General features: G+C 44.0%; 1 protein-coding gene across 3 annotated transcripts in view; it reads left to right on the top strand.

Annotated features, from left to right (window-relative positions):
- Positions 1 to 14,288, top strand: part of PARP14 (poly(ADP-ribose) polymerase family member 14) — a 44,677-nt gene extending 30,389 nt beyond the window's left edge. Inside the window, exons 17-19 of one of the 3 annotated variants that reach the window (XM_073305196.2) lie at positions 2,495 to 2,637; positions 5,808 to 5,982; positions 12,598 to 14,288. In XM_073305196.2, the coding sequence (XP_073161297.2) occupies positions 2,495 to 2,637; positions 5,808 to 5,982; positions 12,598 to 12,887 (608 nt within the window). In that variant the 3' untranslated portion in view covers positions 12,888 to 14,288. The other 2 variants (XM_073305197.2, XM_073305198.2) reach the window with 2 other exon arrangements.
- Positions 14,289 to 14,634: the final 346 nt, after the last annotated feature.

Raw genomic sequence — 14,634 nt, 5'->3', positions numbered from 1 at the left:
AAAGGTGCTGGATTCAGAAACAAAGATGATAAAGGCTCTTGGATTTATTAAAACTGATAAATACAGAAAATAAATACCATGGTGCCTACGAAGAACTCAATAATAATTCGGCTGCTAGTGTGCGGTGACCACCACTTCTCACATAGATCAGAATCATCTCATTCTTACCCTGAGATTCCCCCTCTTTTGTTTGTTATATCCATCTGTTGTCTCTCATCTTACACTTGAATTATATAAACGTTTCAGGGCAGGGGCCATCTTTCTATTAACTATGTACAGTGTCTAGCACAGTGGCACTGTAGCCTCTAAGTGCTACTGTAACACATAGGAGATGCCTAATGAGAGCTGTTCATCATCTCCCCCCACCAGAATAAATGTTTAAGGAATACTACAATTGCAGTCATGAAGGGTAATCGTTGTTCTCTCAGAGGCCCCTGCTTTTTTCTTTCTTTTTGTTCGTGGAGAGAGTTTCAGTTTTTATTAAATCTTTATTATTCTTGAAAAGACGTGATTGAGGAGGACTTAAACAGAGGGTTCCTTTGCTTTAAATCCAAGCCAGTTTCACGCTGACTGACAACACAGCTAAGGTCTTAACCTCTCTGACATGAACTGAGAAAGAGAAATGCAGCTGTGATGGAGTTTGGCCTTTATATTTTGAGGGGAGGTTATGTTTAGTTTAATAAGGAAACTCCCTTGTTCTCCCAGATGCCAATTGACCACCTGTATATAGTGTAATTAGATTTTCAGAAAGCCTTTGTCAAGCCTTCACCAAAGGCTCCTGAGCAAAGTAAGCAGTCATGGTATAAGAGGGACGGTCCTCTCATGGAATGGTAACTGGTTAAAAGATAGTAAACAAGGGGCAGGAATAAATGGTCAGTTTTCAAAATGGAGAGAGGTAAATAGTGGTGTCCCCCGGGGTCTGTACTGGGCCCAGTCCTATTCAACATATTCATAAATGATCTGGAAAAAGGGGTAAACAGTGAAGTGGCAACATTTGCAGATGGTACAAAACTACTCAAGATAGTTAAGTCCCAGGCAGACTGCGAAAAGCTACACAAGAATCTCTCAAAACTGGGTGACTGGGCAACAAAGTGGCAGATGAAATTAAACATTGATAAATGCAAAGTAATGCACATTGGAAAACATAATTCCAAATATACATATAAAATGATGGGGCCTAAATTAGCTGTTACTACTCAAGAAAGAGATCTTGGAGTCATTGTGGATAGTTCTGTGAAAACATCCACTCTGTGCAGTGGCAGTAAAAAAAAAAAAAGGCAAACAATATTGGGAATCATTAAGAAAGGGATAGATAAGACAGAAAATATCATATTGCCTCTATATAAATCTATGGTATGCCCACATCTTGAATACTGTGTGCAGATGTGGTTGCCCCATCTCAAAAGTATATGGGAATTGGGAACGGTTCAGAAAAGGGCAACAAAAATGATTAGGCATATGGAACGGCTGCCGTGTGAGGAGAGATTAATAAAATTGGGACTTTTCAGCTTGGAAAAAAGACAACTTAGGGGCGATATGATTGAGATCTATAAAATCATGACTGGTGTGGAGAAAGTAAATAAGGAAGTGTTATTTACTCCTCATAACACAAGAACTACGGGTCACCAAATGAAATTAATAGGCAGCAGGTTTAAAACAAACAAAAGGAAGTATTTTTTCACACAATGCACAGTCAACCTGTGGAACTCCTTGCCAGAGGATGTTGTGAAGGCCAGGACTATAACAGGGTTCAAAAAAGAATTAGATAAATTTGTGGAGGATAGGTCCATGAATGGCTATTAGCTAGGATGGGCAGGGATGGTGTCCCTAGCCTCTGTTTCCCAGAAGCTGGGAATGGGCGACAAGGAATGGATCACTTGATTACCTGTTCTGTTCATTCCCTCTGGGGCACCTGGCACTGGCCACTGTTGGAAGACAGGATCCTGGGCTAGTTGGACCTTTGGTCTGACCCAGTGTGACCATTCTTATGTTCTTACCTGTGAACCTTCAGATGTCTGGCTAAGGCCATGTCTACACTACCCGCCAGATCGGCATGTAGTGATCGATCTATCGGGGATCGATTTATCATGTCTAGTGTAGACGTGATAAATAGATCCCCAATCGCTCTGCCGTCGACTCCAGAACTCCATCACGGCAAGAGGCGGAAGCGGAGTCGACGGGGGAGCGGCCGACGTCGATTCCGTGCCGCGAGGACACGAAGTAAGTGATTCTAAGTCGATCTCAGATACGTCAACTTCAGCTACGCTATTCTCGTAGCTGAAGTTGTGTATCTTAGATCGATTCCCCCCCCCCCCCCCAGGGTAGACCAGGCCTAAGATAGGATTATGCATTCTCTTGACGAAGAATGGCATTAATTAGAGATTGAATAATAAATGGGTGTTCTACTTTCAGAAAGGATTTATAATAAGGTATATGCCTGCATACCAGAGGAATCTAGTGTAAATAATATATTAACAGAATGTTTACTTTGCAGGTAAATTAGTAGCTCTCCCTGAAGAGTGGTGTGATATGAAACAAGAACGTGTCAAAGTGGTGGAGTTACATCAAGAAATGAAAGAATATCAAGATGTTCAGATGAAGTTTCAACAGACATGTTCAGCATTCAAAATTGAAAAGGTTAAAATGCTGCTCTAGTTTCTAGATATCTTGGTGACTGGCACTAGATTAGATAATGACGAAGGATGGACGAGGGGTTGGTTTAGCTTTCTAAATTTGGATAGTTCCTTGATAGGAGAGGAAGGATTAATAGATTCATACATTCCAAGGTCAGAAAGGATCATTGCGATCATCTAATCTGACCACCTGTATAAAACAGACCATAGAACTTCGGCAAAATAATTCATTTTGAACAAGAGCAGATCTTTTTAAAAACGTCTAATCTTGATTTTAAAATTGTCAGTGATAGAGAATCCACCAGGACAAATGGTAAATGTTAATTACCCTTGCTGTTAAAAATTTATGCCTTCTTTCCAGTCTGAATTTGTCTAGCTTCAACTTCCAACCATGAGCAGACACAGTGAAAAAAATCCTTTCCTAGTCTGTTTTTATTTATAATATATGTAGATCCTATTATTGCTTTGAAAAGAAGCTAAGCTATTGCAGGTGTAGCACCAGTTTTCAGAAGTCTAGCAAAGTCACTCTGCCCAACCTTATAGTGAGACTGTTTCTCAGAACAAGACTTCTCAAGACAGTGCTGAGAATGGGGGCTGGTGATGGAAATCCGTCAGCACTACCTTTCTTCCACCCTACATCTCGGACCAGAACCTCTGCTGGTGTAAATCAGCTTGGTTCCATTGAAGCCAATGAAATTATGCTGGTTTATATCAGCTGAATATCTGGGTCCTTATCTCCTATGACAGGTCTTCTTGGGAGGGAAGCTCATCAGTCTGCTAGCATCTATCAAAAGAATTTAGGAGATCATCTCTCCTCTCTAGAGTCTTTATGAGGTGGTTGATGGCCCCTCCCCTGTCCAGTGCTTTTAGGGAGTGGCCAACATTCCCCTTTCAGAAATTTCTGATGCTTCATGGAGATTTCCCCTGGAATCTCCAAATTCCTTGTGAGATCTTCCTAAGTGTAACTAGTCAGGAAAAGCAAGACCCAATAGCTCCTCTAATTGGTTCCACTGCTGTGCTTTTTTAAGAGCTAACTGCACACTAGAGATTACTACACACAGGGAATTCCTTACAAAAAATATAATAAAAAGGGACTTGACCATGAAGACGGTTGCTACCATTATATCTACACTAGCTTTCTTCCTAAAATCTCTCCGTATTGCACTACGTGCAGCTCTGCCAGTGGGAGCATACTATAGACCGTTTGCTGGGGTTGTAATCACTATGTAGTCTAACCCTGCTGAGAGCAAGTCAAGGCAACATGGGGTCAGATTTTTTAAGGTATTTAGGTGCCAAAAAATGCAGATAGGCACCTAGTGGTTGAAATCAATGGGAGTTAGACACCTACGTGCCTTTGAAAATCCCACTCAGCTCCTGTCAGCATCTTTATGTGCCTAAATGTCTCTAAAAATCTGGTCCGTGGTGTTTAAAACGCTGGCTGCCAATACCTTGTCTGCACTCGCACTTCCACTGTTACTACCCGCGGTGCAGTTGCACCAGGGGTACTTCAAAGGTGGGAGACTTTAGGAAAGTTGCTAGTGTAGACAAAATCAATGTCTCACCTACTGGTGTGTGCATACAACCTGCTAGTTAGATGATTTGGGAGAATATTAATGATCTACAAAAAGAATCTTACACTGCAAAGCAGATGGTATCAATATCACCATAATACTAACCATTATCAAAGTTAACATCACAGTTAAGATATTCAAAGCAAATCTTATGCAGCGTATGTCATATGTTTAGTACACAGTGATTTTAACCCTTTCATAGTAGCCTTTCTGCTACAGTGAAGCATAGCAATGTACTGTTTAATTTCCAGCAACCAAGAAGCTAAAATAAGGAGGATAAGTTCTCCTTCCTCTTCATCCCACTGGTTTGGGGGAGCTCCCACTTCTTTCTGGCTGGGGTAGTGAGGACTTTCCAAGTAAGAGAATCTGAAGTGTGAGCAATAGGAGGAGGCACCTTTCCACTTCCTCTCCTATAAAAGAAGTTCTGCCTACTGGCCATCTCCCTCTTTTCCAGACCGAACGCTGTCTGTTGCTTCTCCATTTGCAGAGGAGAAAAGACAGATAAACAATACATAATCATTTAATTTTATGCAAAATCCCTCTTTTGAAATACCTGTAAATCCTCTAACCTGTCCTGAAGCAGGACTTTAGATCTACCAGTTATAATAATTGTTACATCAGTACAGATGCACCATCCTGCTCAAATCTAAATGATGGCAATTAGAGGAATTGAGATGTTCTGCTACACAGATTACTACATTGCTAATACACACACGCATACACTTGTTTAGCTGGATATAGGTCTGGTGGGGCACTGTTTCCTTTCAGATACACTTCTTTGCTGGTCTCTACCCTTTTCTTTTTGATGCATGCCGATCACCACAAGAAGCTATTACATCATCATATAATAGCAAGGCAGTTAACAACATCCACCAAAACTGGTGATCTCCCCATCATATTTTGATATATTTTAACCACTGCAACGTGCATTTGAAAGCTAGCACCTCACTGAAGATGTATAAAAGATATGGGACAGCAGTGAAATGGTACAGAGAGAATCTAACTAACGAATCTACCTAAATGGATATGTTATTTTTATAACTACTACTAGTCTTACTGCACATTCTATTTATTTTTGATATCCTGTTAACCAACTATAAAAATGACACATTGGTCACAGAATGAGGCTCTGAAAGCAAAATATTTTGTATCACATTGTGGGCCAGGTGCTCCTCTCAAGTGATGCCAGTATCAAGCTGCTTTAATTGAAGATGTTGGTCATTATCAATATCATGTCTCATTTTTTAACTTTGTAGTTTGAGAGCATACAACATCATTACTACTGGCAGGCCTACCTCATAACGAAGCAGGAGATGGATTCCAAAAATGGCAGCACAAATAATGAGAAGCTTCTATTTCATGGGATACGTAGTGCTGCATTTATCATAACTAATCACAGTGACACAATCAGTGCCAGTCACACAACCAGTTATACCCATGTCAATTTGGAGAAATTACAGTGAGTTTAGTGGAGTTGCTCAAGAGAAATATCAATATAAATAAGGCTAGAAAATGCCGCTTTGTAATTAATCATCCTGTTTTTCTGATTTGATGCCAAGGGTGTTAGTCATTATCAATAATATTTTATTTTCTCATGTTGTAGATTGAAAGGATACAAAATCCTTACTACTGGCAGGCCTACCAAATAAAAAAGCAGGAGATGGATTCCAAAAATGGCAATACAAATAATGAGAGGCTTCTATTTCATGGAACAACAAGTGGCTCATTAACCATTATTAATAATAAGGGATTTAATCGCAGTTACGCCGGAATGAATGGTAATGTGAAATTTAAAGCATGGTGCTTTCATAAGCATGGGATAAAATAGGATGACAAGGTGTAACATTTTCATGCTGTCAAAATACACATGTCTCCGATGCACAGTGATTCCTTATTGGCCCTGGAGACTATTCCTTTCTGTACATAGGTCAGGGGCGGGCAAACTTTTTTTGGCCTGAGGGCCACATTGGGTTTTGGAAATTGTATGGAGGGCCAGTTAGAGGAGGCTGTGCCTCCGACCCCCCTTGCTTCTCGCCCCCTGACAGCCCCCCTCCGGACTCCTGCCCCATCCAAACCCCGCCCCCCCCCCCGTTCCCTGACGGACTGCCCCTGGAACCCCTGACTTCCCCCCGACCCCCCATTCAACCCCCCCACCTCCGTTCCCCACCCTCTGACCACCCCGACCCCATCCACACCCCCCGCCCCCTGACCAGCACCCCGAACTCCCCTGCCCTCTATCCGACCCCCCTGCTCTCTGCCCCCCTTAACGTGCAGCACAGAGCACCGGTGGCTGGCGGTGCTACAGCTGCGCCGCCGAGAGCGTTGCGCCGGTGTCGTGTAGTAAATGGCTCTCCGTAACTGCTACCAGTAGCACATTCCTACGTGGAGCAGTTTAATACACTACACGGGCAGCATGGTGCACTGAGGCTGCGGGGGAGGGGCCGGGGGCTATGCTCCCGGGCAAGGAGCTCAGGGGCCGGGCAGGAGGGTCCCATGGGCCGGAAGTGGCCTGCGGGCCATAGTTTGCCCACCTCTGACTTAAGTTGGATTCTTTATGTGCCTCAGCTGTTCTCCATTGCAGTCATGACTCAGCTTTAGACGTAATAATACAATAATGATTCTTAACACTTCTACACTTCCTTTCATCAGATGATCTTAAAGCACTTCGCAAACATTAATGCATTTAGGCTCCTACCACCCCTGTAAAGCAAGGAAGTATCCTCATATTATAGATGGGGAAACAAAAGCATAAAGACTTTCAGCATCTTCCCAAGGGACCAATAGCAGAACTGAAAATAGACCTTGTGAGTTTTCGCAAAAAGAAAAGGAGTACTTTTGGCACCTTAAAGACTAACCAATTTATTTGAGCATAAGCTTTCGTGAGCTACAGCTCACTTCATCGGATGCATAAAGTGATGAAGTGAGCTGTAGCTCACAAAAGCTTATGCTCAAATAAATTGGTTAGTCTCTAAGGTGCCACAAGTACTCCTTTTCTTTTTGCGAATACAGACTAACATGGCTGCTACTCTGAAACTTGGGCGTTTTGACTACCAGCCCTCTTTTTGTGTGTGTGCCAATTAGTGCATCAGAGATACATGTGTGCAGCCAACATAAAATAAAATTCGAATGTGACCAACTGATTAGTTCTCTTGTGAGCCTGGAATCAGCAAGGTGATTTTATGGGACAGTATTACTTTAAAAGTTAAACTAATTCAGGGGTCTCAAATTCAAATGACCACGAGGGCCACTTGAGGACTAGTGCATTGGCCCGAGGGCTGCATCACTGACACGCCCCCCTCTTGCTGCCCTTGGCCCCGGCCCCACTCCCCCCTTTTATGAGGCCCCGCCCCTGCCCCACCTCTTCCCACCCCTTCCCTGCCCCCATTCCAACCCCTTCCCCAAAGTCCCCACCCCAACTCTGCCCCCTTCCTGCCCTCAGAGGGTGCAGGAGGGGTGTGGCAGGGGTGCAGGGTGCGGCAGGGGGTTCAGGGCAGGGAGTTGGGGTGTGGGGTGCAGAAGGGGTGAGGGGTGCGGCAAGGGGCTCAGGGGGTGGGGGTGCAGCAGGGGGCTCAGGGCAGGGGGTTGGGGTGCAAGAGGGGTGAGGGGTGTGGGCTCCGGCTCGGTTCTGCTCTGCTTACCTAGAGTGGCTCTGGGGTGGCAGCAGTGCGCACCGGGGCCAGGGCAGGCCCCCTGGCCTGCTCCAGCCCTGCTCCGGGAAGCAGCCGCAACCACGTCCCTGCTGCCCCTGGGGGAGGGGGAGCACAGGGCTCCATGCGCTGCTTTTGCCGCTCCTCCAGGTACCTCCACCAAAGCTCCCATTGGCTGCGGTTCCCCATTCCCGGCCAATGGGAGCTGTGGGGGGCATGCCTGGAAGCAACGCACGGAGCCCTCTGCGCGCAGCCCCCCCCACACCCTCAGGGACGTGGTGCCAGGAGCAGTGTGGGGCTCGTGGTGCCAGGGGGGCCAATCTCGGCCCACAGGCTCGGCCCAAGTTTCAGAGTTTGCCCAACCCTGGCCCAGAAGTAGGTGGGGGGGGGTGCGGGGAGCTTGGCGGGCCGCAGGAAATAGCCCGTGAGCCACGTGTTTGAGACCCCTGAACAAATTGTTGTGCTGACAACCCCACCACAGTCGTCAGTGGAGGCATTCGTCTTCTGTTAACATCAGTCTGGATTGTCTCCCTCCACATGCGGATCTCATACCTGCCATGTTGAAGAAGGATAAACCTCCTTTGCAGAATGGAAAGGGGTGGAGAATGGCAGATCAGAGAGATTTGTGAATTGGATGGGAGCGTATAACTATTTTGTCCATTTGGCCCTGTGAAGGTTAATCAGAAAAGATAATACAGCATAGTACTCAATGTTCTTTTTGGTATGGGGACAACTGTGAACGGACTGAGTCCCTGGTGAAGCGGTTCTAATGAATCTGTGCTTCCAGGGAGCTGTGGAGAACCTGACTTCGTGGGATCACCCAAAAATGGAAATGAGCCCCACAGTCTGTTCTCAAAACAAAATGATAGAGGAGAAATGCTGCAGGGAGATTCTCTAGATGTCCTGTCCCAGAGTCCTCTCACAGGCCCCCAAATTTGTGGAGTACTGCGAGATAATACTATTTACTGCTGTATAACTGACAATACTATGACAGGTTTCAGAGTAACAGCCGTGTTAGTCTGTATTCGCAAAAAGAAAAGGAGCACTTGTGGCACCTTAGAGACTAACCAATTTATTTGAGCATGAGCTTTCGTGAGCTTTCATGACAATACTATGTCAGATCATCCATCTTTCTGTCTCTGCTTCCCTTCTCGGCCCCAGCATCCCTCCAGAAACTCCCTGTTTGTTTCCCATTTTCAGAACCCCCCATCTCTGCCTTCTTCCAGGAAATACCCCCTCATTTTCCATGTTGATGGGTGCATTAGGTACACCTAAGACAGAGATACAGAGAGAGCCATTAAAAGATAACGTTTGCCAACCTACCGTACATCCAATTTATTTTCTGTTCAAGGTGTCAGAAAAAAGTGATATCTCAGGTACTGCTGTCTGGAAAATGCTGTTGGCAAATACTGATTTTATATATTTATTTAAATAGTGTTCACTGTGGACAAATAGAGCATCTCCCATGGCTGTGACACGTAGCTCTAATATTTGCCTGTTGTTTTTAGTATGATGTACTGATGATATCTAACCCTTACAATACTACCCAATTTCCGGGTAGATGACACTTGGAAACTGAGTACCTCGTGGGGGCTGGAAGCAGTTCTTGCCTATTTGTTTATCGAGGATTTGCAGGACTGTGTTGGGAGTGGCGTGGATGGGTCTTTGTGGTTTATTTTTTTGGTGTGGAGAGGTTATAGGAGGAGAGTTTAGGCAGCTGGTAGGTGCTGTGTGTTTGGGGGAGGGTGTATGTAGTAGGAGGTTTCAACAGCTGGGATAGGACTCAGATTTCTTATTGGGGTGAGGGTAAGGGGAGAATTAGGCTGCTTTGCCAGTCTGTGAATCAATATAGTTGTCTGCAGAAGCTCAATGTAGCTTAATATGCTCATCTTCAGTGTTCTGCTCTGCCTGTTTTAGCTGATGACTCAGTGCTCCAATGGAAGCTCTAGGAGGCATTGTATTTGAAGCAGAAAGTGTGGCCGATGCATTAGCCTTGGAGAGTATGCAGCATCTGCTCTCCTCTCCACCTAGACAGTTCTTCTCAGGTCTACTTTTACCTTCAACAGTGTGTCTCAGATCAGGACACAGTTATTCATAACCAATGAACAAGTTTTTATTAATTCACCCAGAACCCCACAGGTATATAATCAACAGTTGTCAGTTCTTCAGTATTTCTAATGCATTTATCAATCTTCAGATCATTCTGCAAGATGTAAAGATGCACTTTGTCTAGGGTTTGATTTGAAATGGACTAGTTTAACACATCAAAAACAATTGCTTAAAAGTTTTCTTTGACATTCTACTAGTCTAGTTTGCTTGAACTTACAAAGGAGAAACATTTTTATAGAATCACTTAGTTAAAATCCCCAAATAAATTTCCTTGAAGTCTGACTAGAAAGTGTGCAGACCCAACCAGTTTCTTATTCCTGGTGGAAGAGAGCTTCCAACTTCAATTTATCTGGGATTCCTTAGACATGCCTCATGTTAGGGGGCTTATTCCTTTACCCACTTACTTCCCTGGTCCTTCTCGCATGAACAGAGAGCAACAATACCCGAAGTCCAAAGGTGCAAACAATTTGATGTTTATTGGGGTGAACTTCCAGCAAGCATGATTCCAGTTTCCTTCCTTAGTATCCTCCTTCCCAGCTCTGACACCACAGAGCCTTACACCTGTGTCCCTGTTCCCATTCCTGCCCTTAGCCAAACATTATTCCAATTTCCTTACCCCCATTCCCTGTTCCCATTTCCCCCTTTAGCAAAACATGATTGCAATTTCCTTACCCCTGTTCCCATTTCCCCCCTTTAGCAAAGCATGATTCCAATTTCTTCACCCCCATTCCCTGTTCCCATCTCCCCCACACACACACACACACTCCCTCCCACCCACGCCCACTCACTTCCTCATTGACTACAGATTATATAGTAAAACTTGAGTTCTGCTTAGCTATACCTTAACCAATCATTTTCCTGAAATTTAACTAACCAATCCTAACATATTGTAACATGATTATGTAACCAATTATATCCCACCACCTTAATTAGTTTATACCCAGCAAAATTAATTATACAGCAGACAGGAACAATCACAGAACCAGACAGAGATTATACAGACAAACAATAGCAAAGTGGGAACTATAATGACAAAACAATACAGAAGTGAGGATTTCACATCCCAGTATTGAGAAGTGAGTTCTTGCCAGACAGGATGCTGTTTCCTTTTACATTTTCTAGGCACTTTCCTTTCTCTGGAGGTGATAGGCATTATCAGGACAGGATTGTATTCCTAACAGCCCAATAGGACCTTCTTTCAGTGTGACTAGTTTGGAATGTGAGGATGTGACCGGTCGCTTCCTAGCTTATGGCTGCCTCTGCTGCTTAGCCAAAGGCCTTAGCCTAAGAACAGGGCCTCAGACTGTCACAGTAAGAAAAGGCCCTTACACTGGCAGACAGTGATTTTGATTCTCTTTTGTACCTTTATAACTAGCCAAGTGATAAGAATACACCTAAATTCTTAGAGTATAGGCCTTTACAGACAGGCCTGAATATCTATATCCTAACACCTCACGCATTAAACATATGGATTGTTGGTCTTCTGTTGTGAGCAAGCAGAGGTGGGATGAACAAAGGTACATCTTGTAATCTCGTCTTGTAACAATGGAATGGCTGCCATATGAGGAGAGATTAATGAAACTGGGACTTTTCAGCTTAGAAAAGAGTCAATTAAGGGGGGATATGATTGAGGTCTATAAAATCATGACTGGTGTGGAGACAGTAAATAAGGAAGTGTTATTTACTCCTCATAACACAAGAACTAGAGGGTCACCAAATGAAATTAATAGGCAGCAGGTTTAAAACAAACAAAAGGAAGTATTTTTTCACACAACGCACAGTCAACCTGTAGAACTCCTTGCCAGAGGATGTTGTGAAGGCCAAGACTATAACAGGATTAAAAAAAAAACTAGATAAGTTAATGGAGGATAGGTCCATGAATGGCTATTAGCCAAGATGGACAGGGATAGTGTCCCAAGCCTCTGTTTGCCAGAAGCTGGGAATGGGTGACAGGGGATGGATCACTTGATGATTACCTGTTCTGTTCTTTCCTTCTGGGGCACCTGGCATTGGCCACTGTCAGAAGACAGGATCCTGGGCTAGATGGACCCTTTGGTCTGACCCAGTATGGCCGTTCTTATGTTCTAACCTTGTTTGTATACTCAATGGAGTGATCATTTTCCTGATTGTGTATAGTTACAGTGTATTCAAGGCATATTTGATATCTCTGCACTTCAGGCCCATTCTGCTTATGAAATACTATTTGTTTTAGCAATTTTCTCCAGATACCAGCAAGAAGGAATGGGCCCCAGTGCAAGAAACATGGTTCCACTGCAGTCATGACATCTGTAACAACAATATATTAAATTGTAACAGTGTGAAAGATAGATTCCATAGATTCTAGGATAAACCAAGAGAGAGAGTATAATGTCCTGCAGCAGCTCCACAGTGAGAGAAGAACCTGGAGCTAAGTGATAAACTGCCAGCTTGATGATATTACACTTGACATTGGTAAAAGGCTCCATACCAAGTAAGTCTGGAATGGTGCTGTGGCCCTAATTTCAATTCCAGATGTTCTCTTTTATTCATGGCAAGGTTTGGCGAAGGTTGTAGGCATCTTGGATATAGAAAAGTGAAAGACAAATAAATGATGGTTGTTCATGAAAAATTCTCAGATCTTTCTCTTTCTGATCGCAGCTGCATGCTATGGGAATGGAACGTACTTTGCTGTCAATGCCAATTATTCTTCCCATGATACCTACTCAAAACCAGATGCAAATGGGAAAAAATACATGTACCTGGCCCGAGTCCTCGTTGGAGAATATTGTGCTGGACAAAAAGGAATAATTGCACCACCGTCAAAAAACAACACTGATCCGACAGATCTGTTTGATAGTGTGACTGACAATAAGCCAAATCCATCAATGTTTGTCATATTTAATGACATTCAAGCTTACCCAGAATATCTTATTACTTTCACTAAATAAGCATTCTTTGTTACATGCAAGAAACTTTTAATCTTTATTTTGTAAGATTACCTCAAAGACCATAAGTTAATGAGAAAAAATTTGCAATGAAAGATGGTAAAACATATTTTACTATGTTAGCTTTTTAAAGTTTGATTGTTATGTATATGCCCAGTTGCTTAAATATACTTTTGTAATAGTCAAAAAAACAAGAGAGCCTACTTATAAAAAATATTTGCAACTACTGGAACAGGGGTGAGCAAACTACAGCCCGGCGGCCACATCCGGCCCTTCAGACATTTTAATCCGGCCCTCGAGCTCTCGCTGAGGAGCGGGATCCAGGGCTTGCCCCACTCTGGCGCTCCAGCCAAGGAGCGGAGTTGGGGGGTTGCCCCACTCCGCACATGCCAAGGCTCTGCACGGCTCCCGGAAGCCATGGCATGTCCCCCCTCTGGTTCCTACACATAGGGGCAGCCAGGGGGTTCGCACGCTGCCCCCGCCCCAAATGCAGCACCTGCAGCTCCCATTGGCTGGGAACCGTGGCCAATGGAAGCTGCAGGGGCAGCACCTGTGGATGTGGCAGCGCGCAGAGCCGCCGGGCCGCGCTTCCATATAGGAGCCGGAGAGGGGACATGCCACTGTTTCCAGGAACTGCTTGAGGTAAGCACTGCACAGAGTCTGCATCCCTGACCCCTTCCAGCCCCCCAACTCCGTGCCCCATCCCTGGTCCCCCCCCAACCCCTCATCCCCAGCCCCACCCCAGAGCCCACACACCCAGCCGGAGCCCTCACGCCCACCCCCACACCTCAACTCTCTGCCCCAGCCCAGAGCCCCCTCCCACACCCTGAACTCATTTCTAGCCCCACTCCAGAACCCGCACCCCAGCCAGAGCCCTCACCCCCTCCCACACCCCAACCTCCAATTTTGTGAGCATTCGTGGCCTGCTGTACAATTTCCATACCCAGATGTGGCCCTCGGGCCAAAAAGTTTGCCCACCACTGTACTAGAACATGCTAACCGTTTACACTGCTTGAAGTTTCGAGTTCAATTTTCAAAAATGAAAACTGCTCAATTACATTACATATCAACCAAATGAAAAATATTCTTGCATTGTATCCAAACACATTTTAATTATTAGTCTTTCTTATTCAGAATTATGACTGAGCACAACTAATAATTCTACAAGCCAGGTATTCAGTTCATGAGTTTGTATATTTTACAGCAGTGTCTGACACTGTAAATCAAGGAACAAATAAACTTAGAATAGTACCAATTAATAAGTGAATGTCCTAAGCCTTTATGATGCTAATATACTGAACAATTGTACTTCAGGCAGTTAGCTTCTTACTCTGCATCTTCAGTCAAGATGTCATCATGTTATATTTATAGTACCTGCAATAAAGCTGAATTAGTTACAGTAAATGGTTGTTGCATGTTGTGTTATACTGATAGCATTTGTGCGGGGGTAGTTTGTATTTCTGTTACAAATCTCTGTCACTGTGTTTTCATAATTCAGCTATGAAAATATGGACTGCAAATTCTCTAATCAGCTTTTGCTTTTTTAGAAAAACTTTACTCTCAGGATTTTTCTATATGAATAGACCATAACTTAAAAACAAAATGACATTTAAAAGCTGTACATAACAGCAATATCCCATTCCATAATCTTTCATTCAGCAGCAGCACATAGCGTAGGGTCTGACCTTTCAAAAACTTACTTAATTCAGTAGTGGATGGTTGCAAGATTGGACCCATTGTTTGCATAATA

Source organism: Lepidochelys kempii, chromosome 11, assembly GCF_965140285.1.
Source record: "Lepidochelys kempii isolate rLepKem1 chromosome 11, rLepKem1.hap1, whole genome shotgun sequence".
Classification (NCBI taxonomy): domain Eukaryota; kingdom Metazoa; phylum Chordata; order Testudines; family Cheloniidae; genus Lepidochelys; species Lepidochelys kempii.
This window is presented reverse-complemented; position numbering and strand designations above follow the sequence as displayed.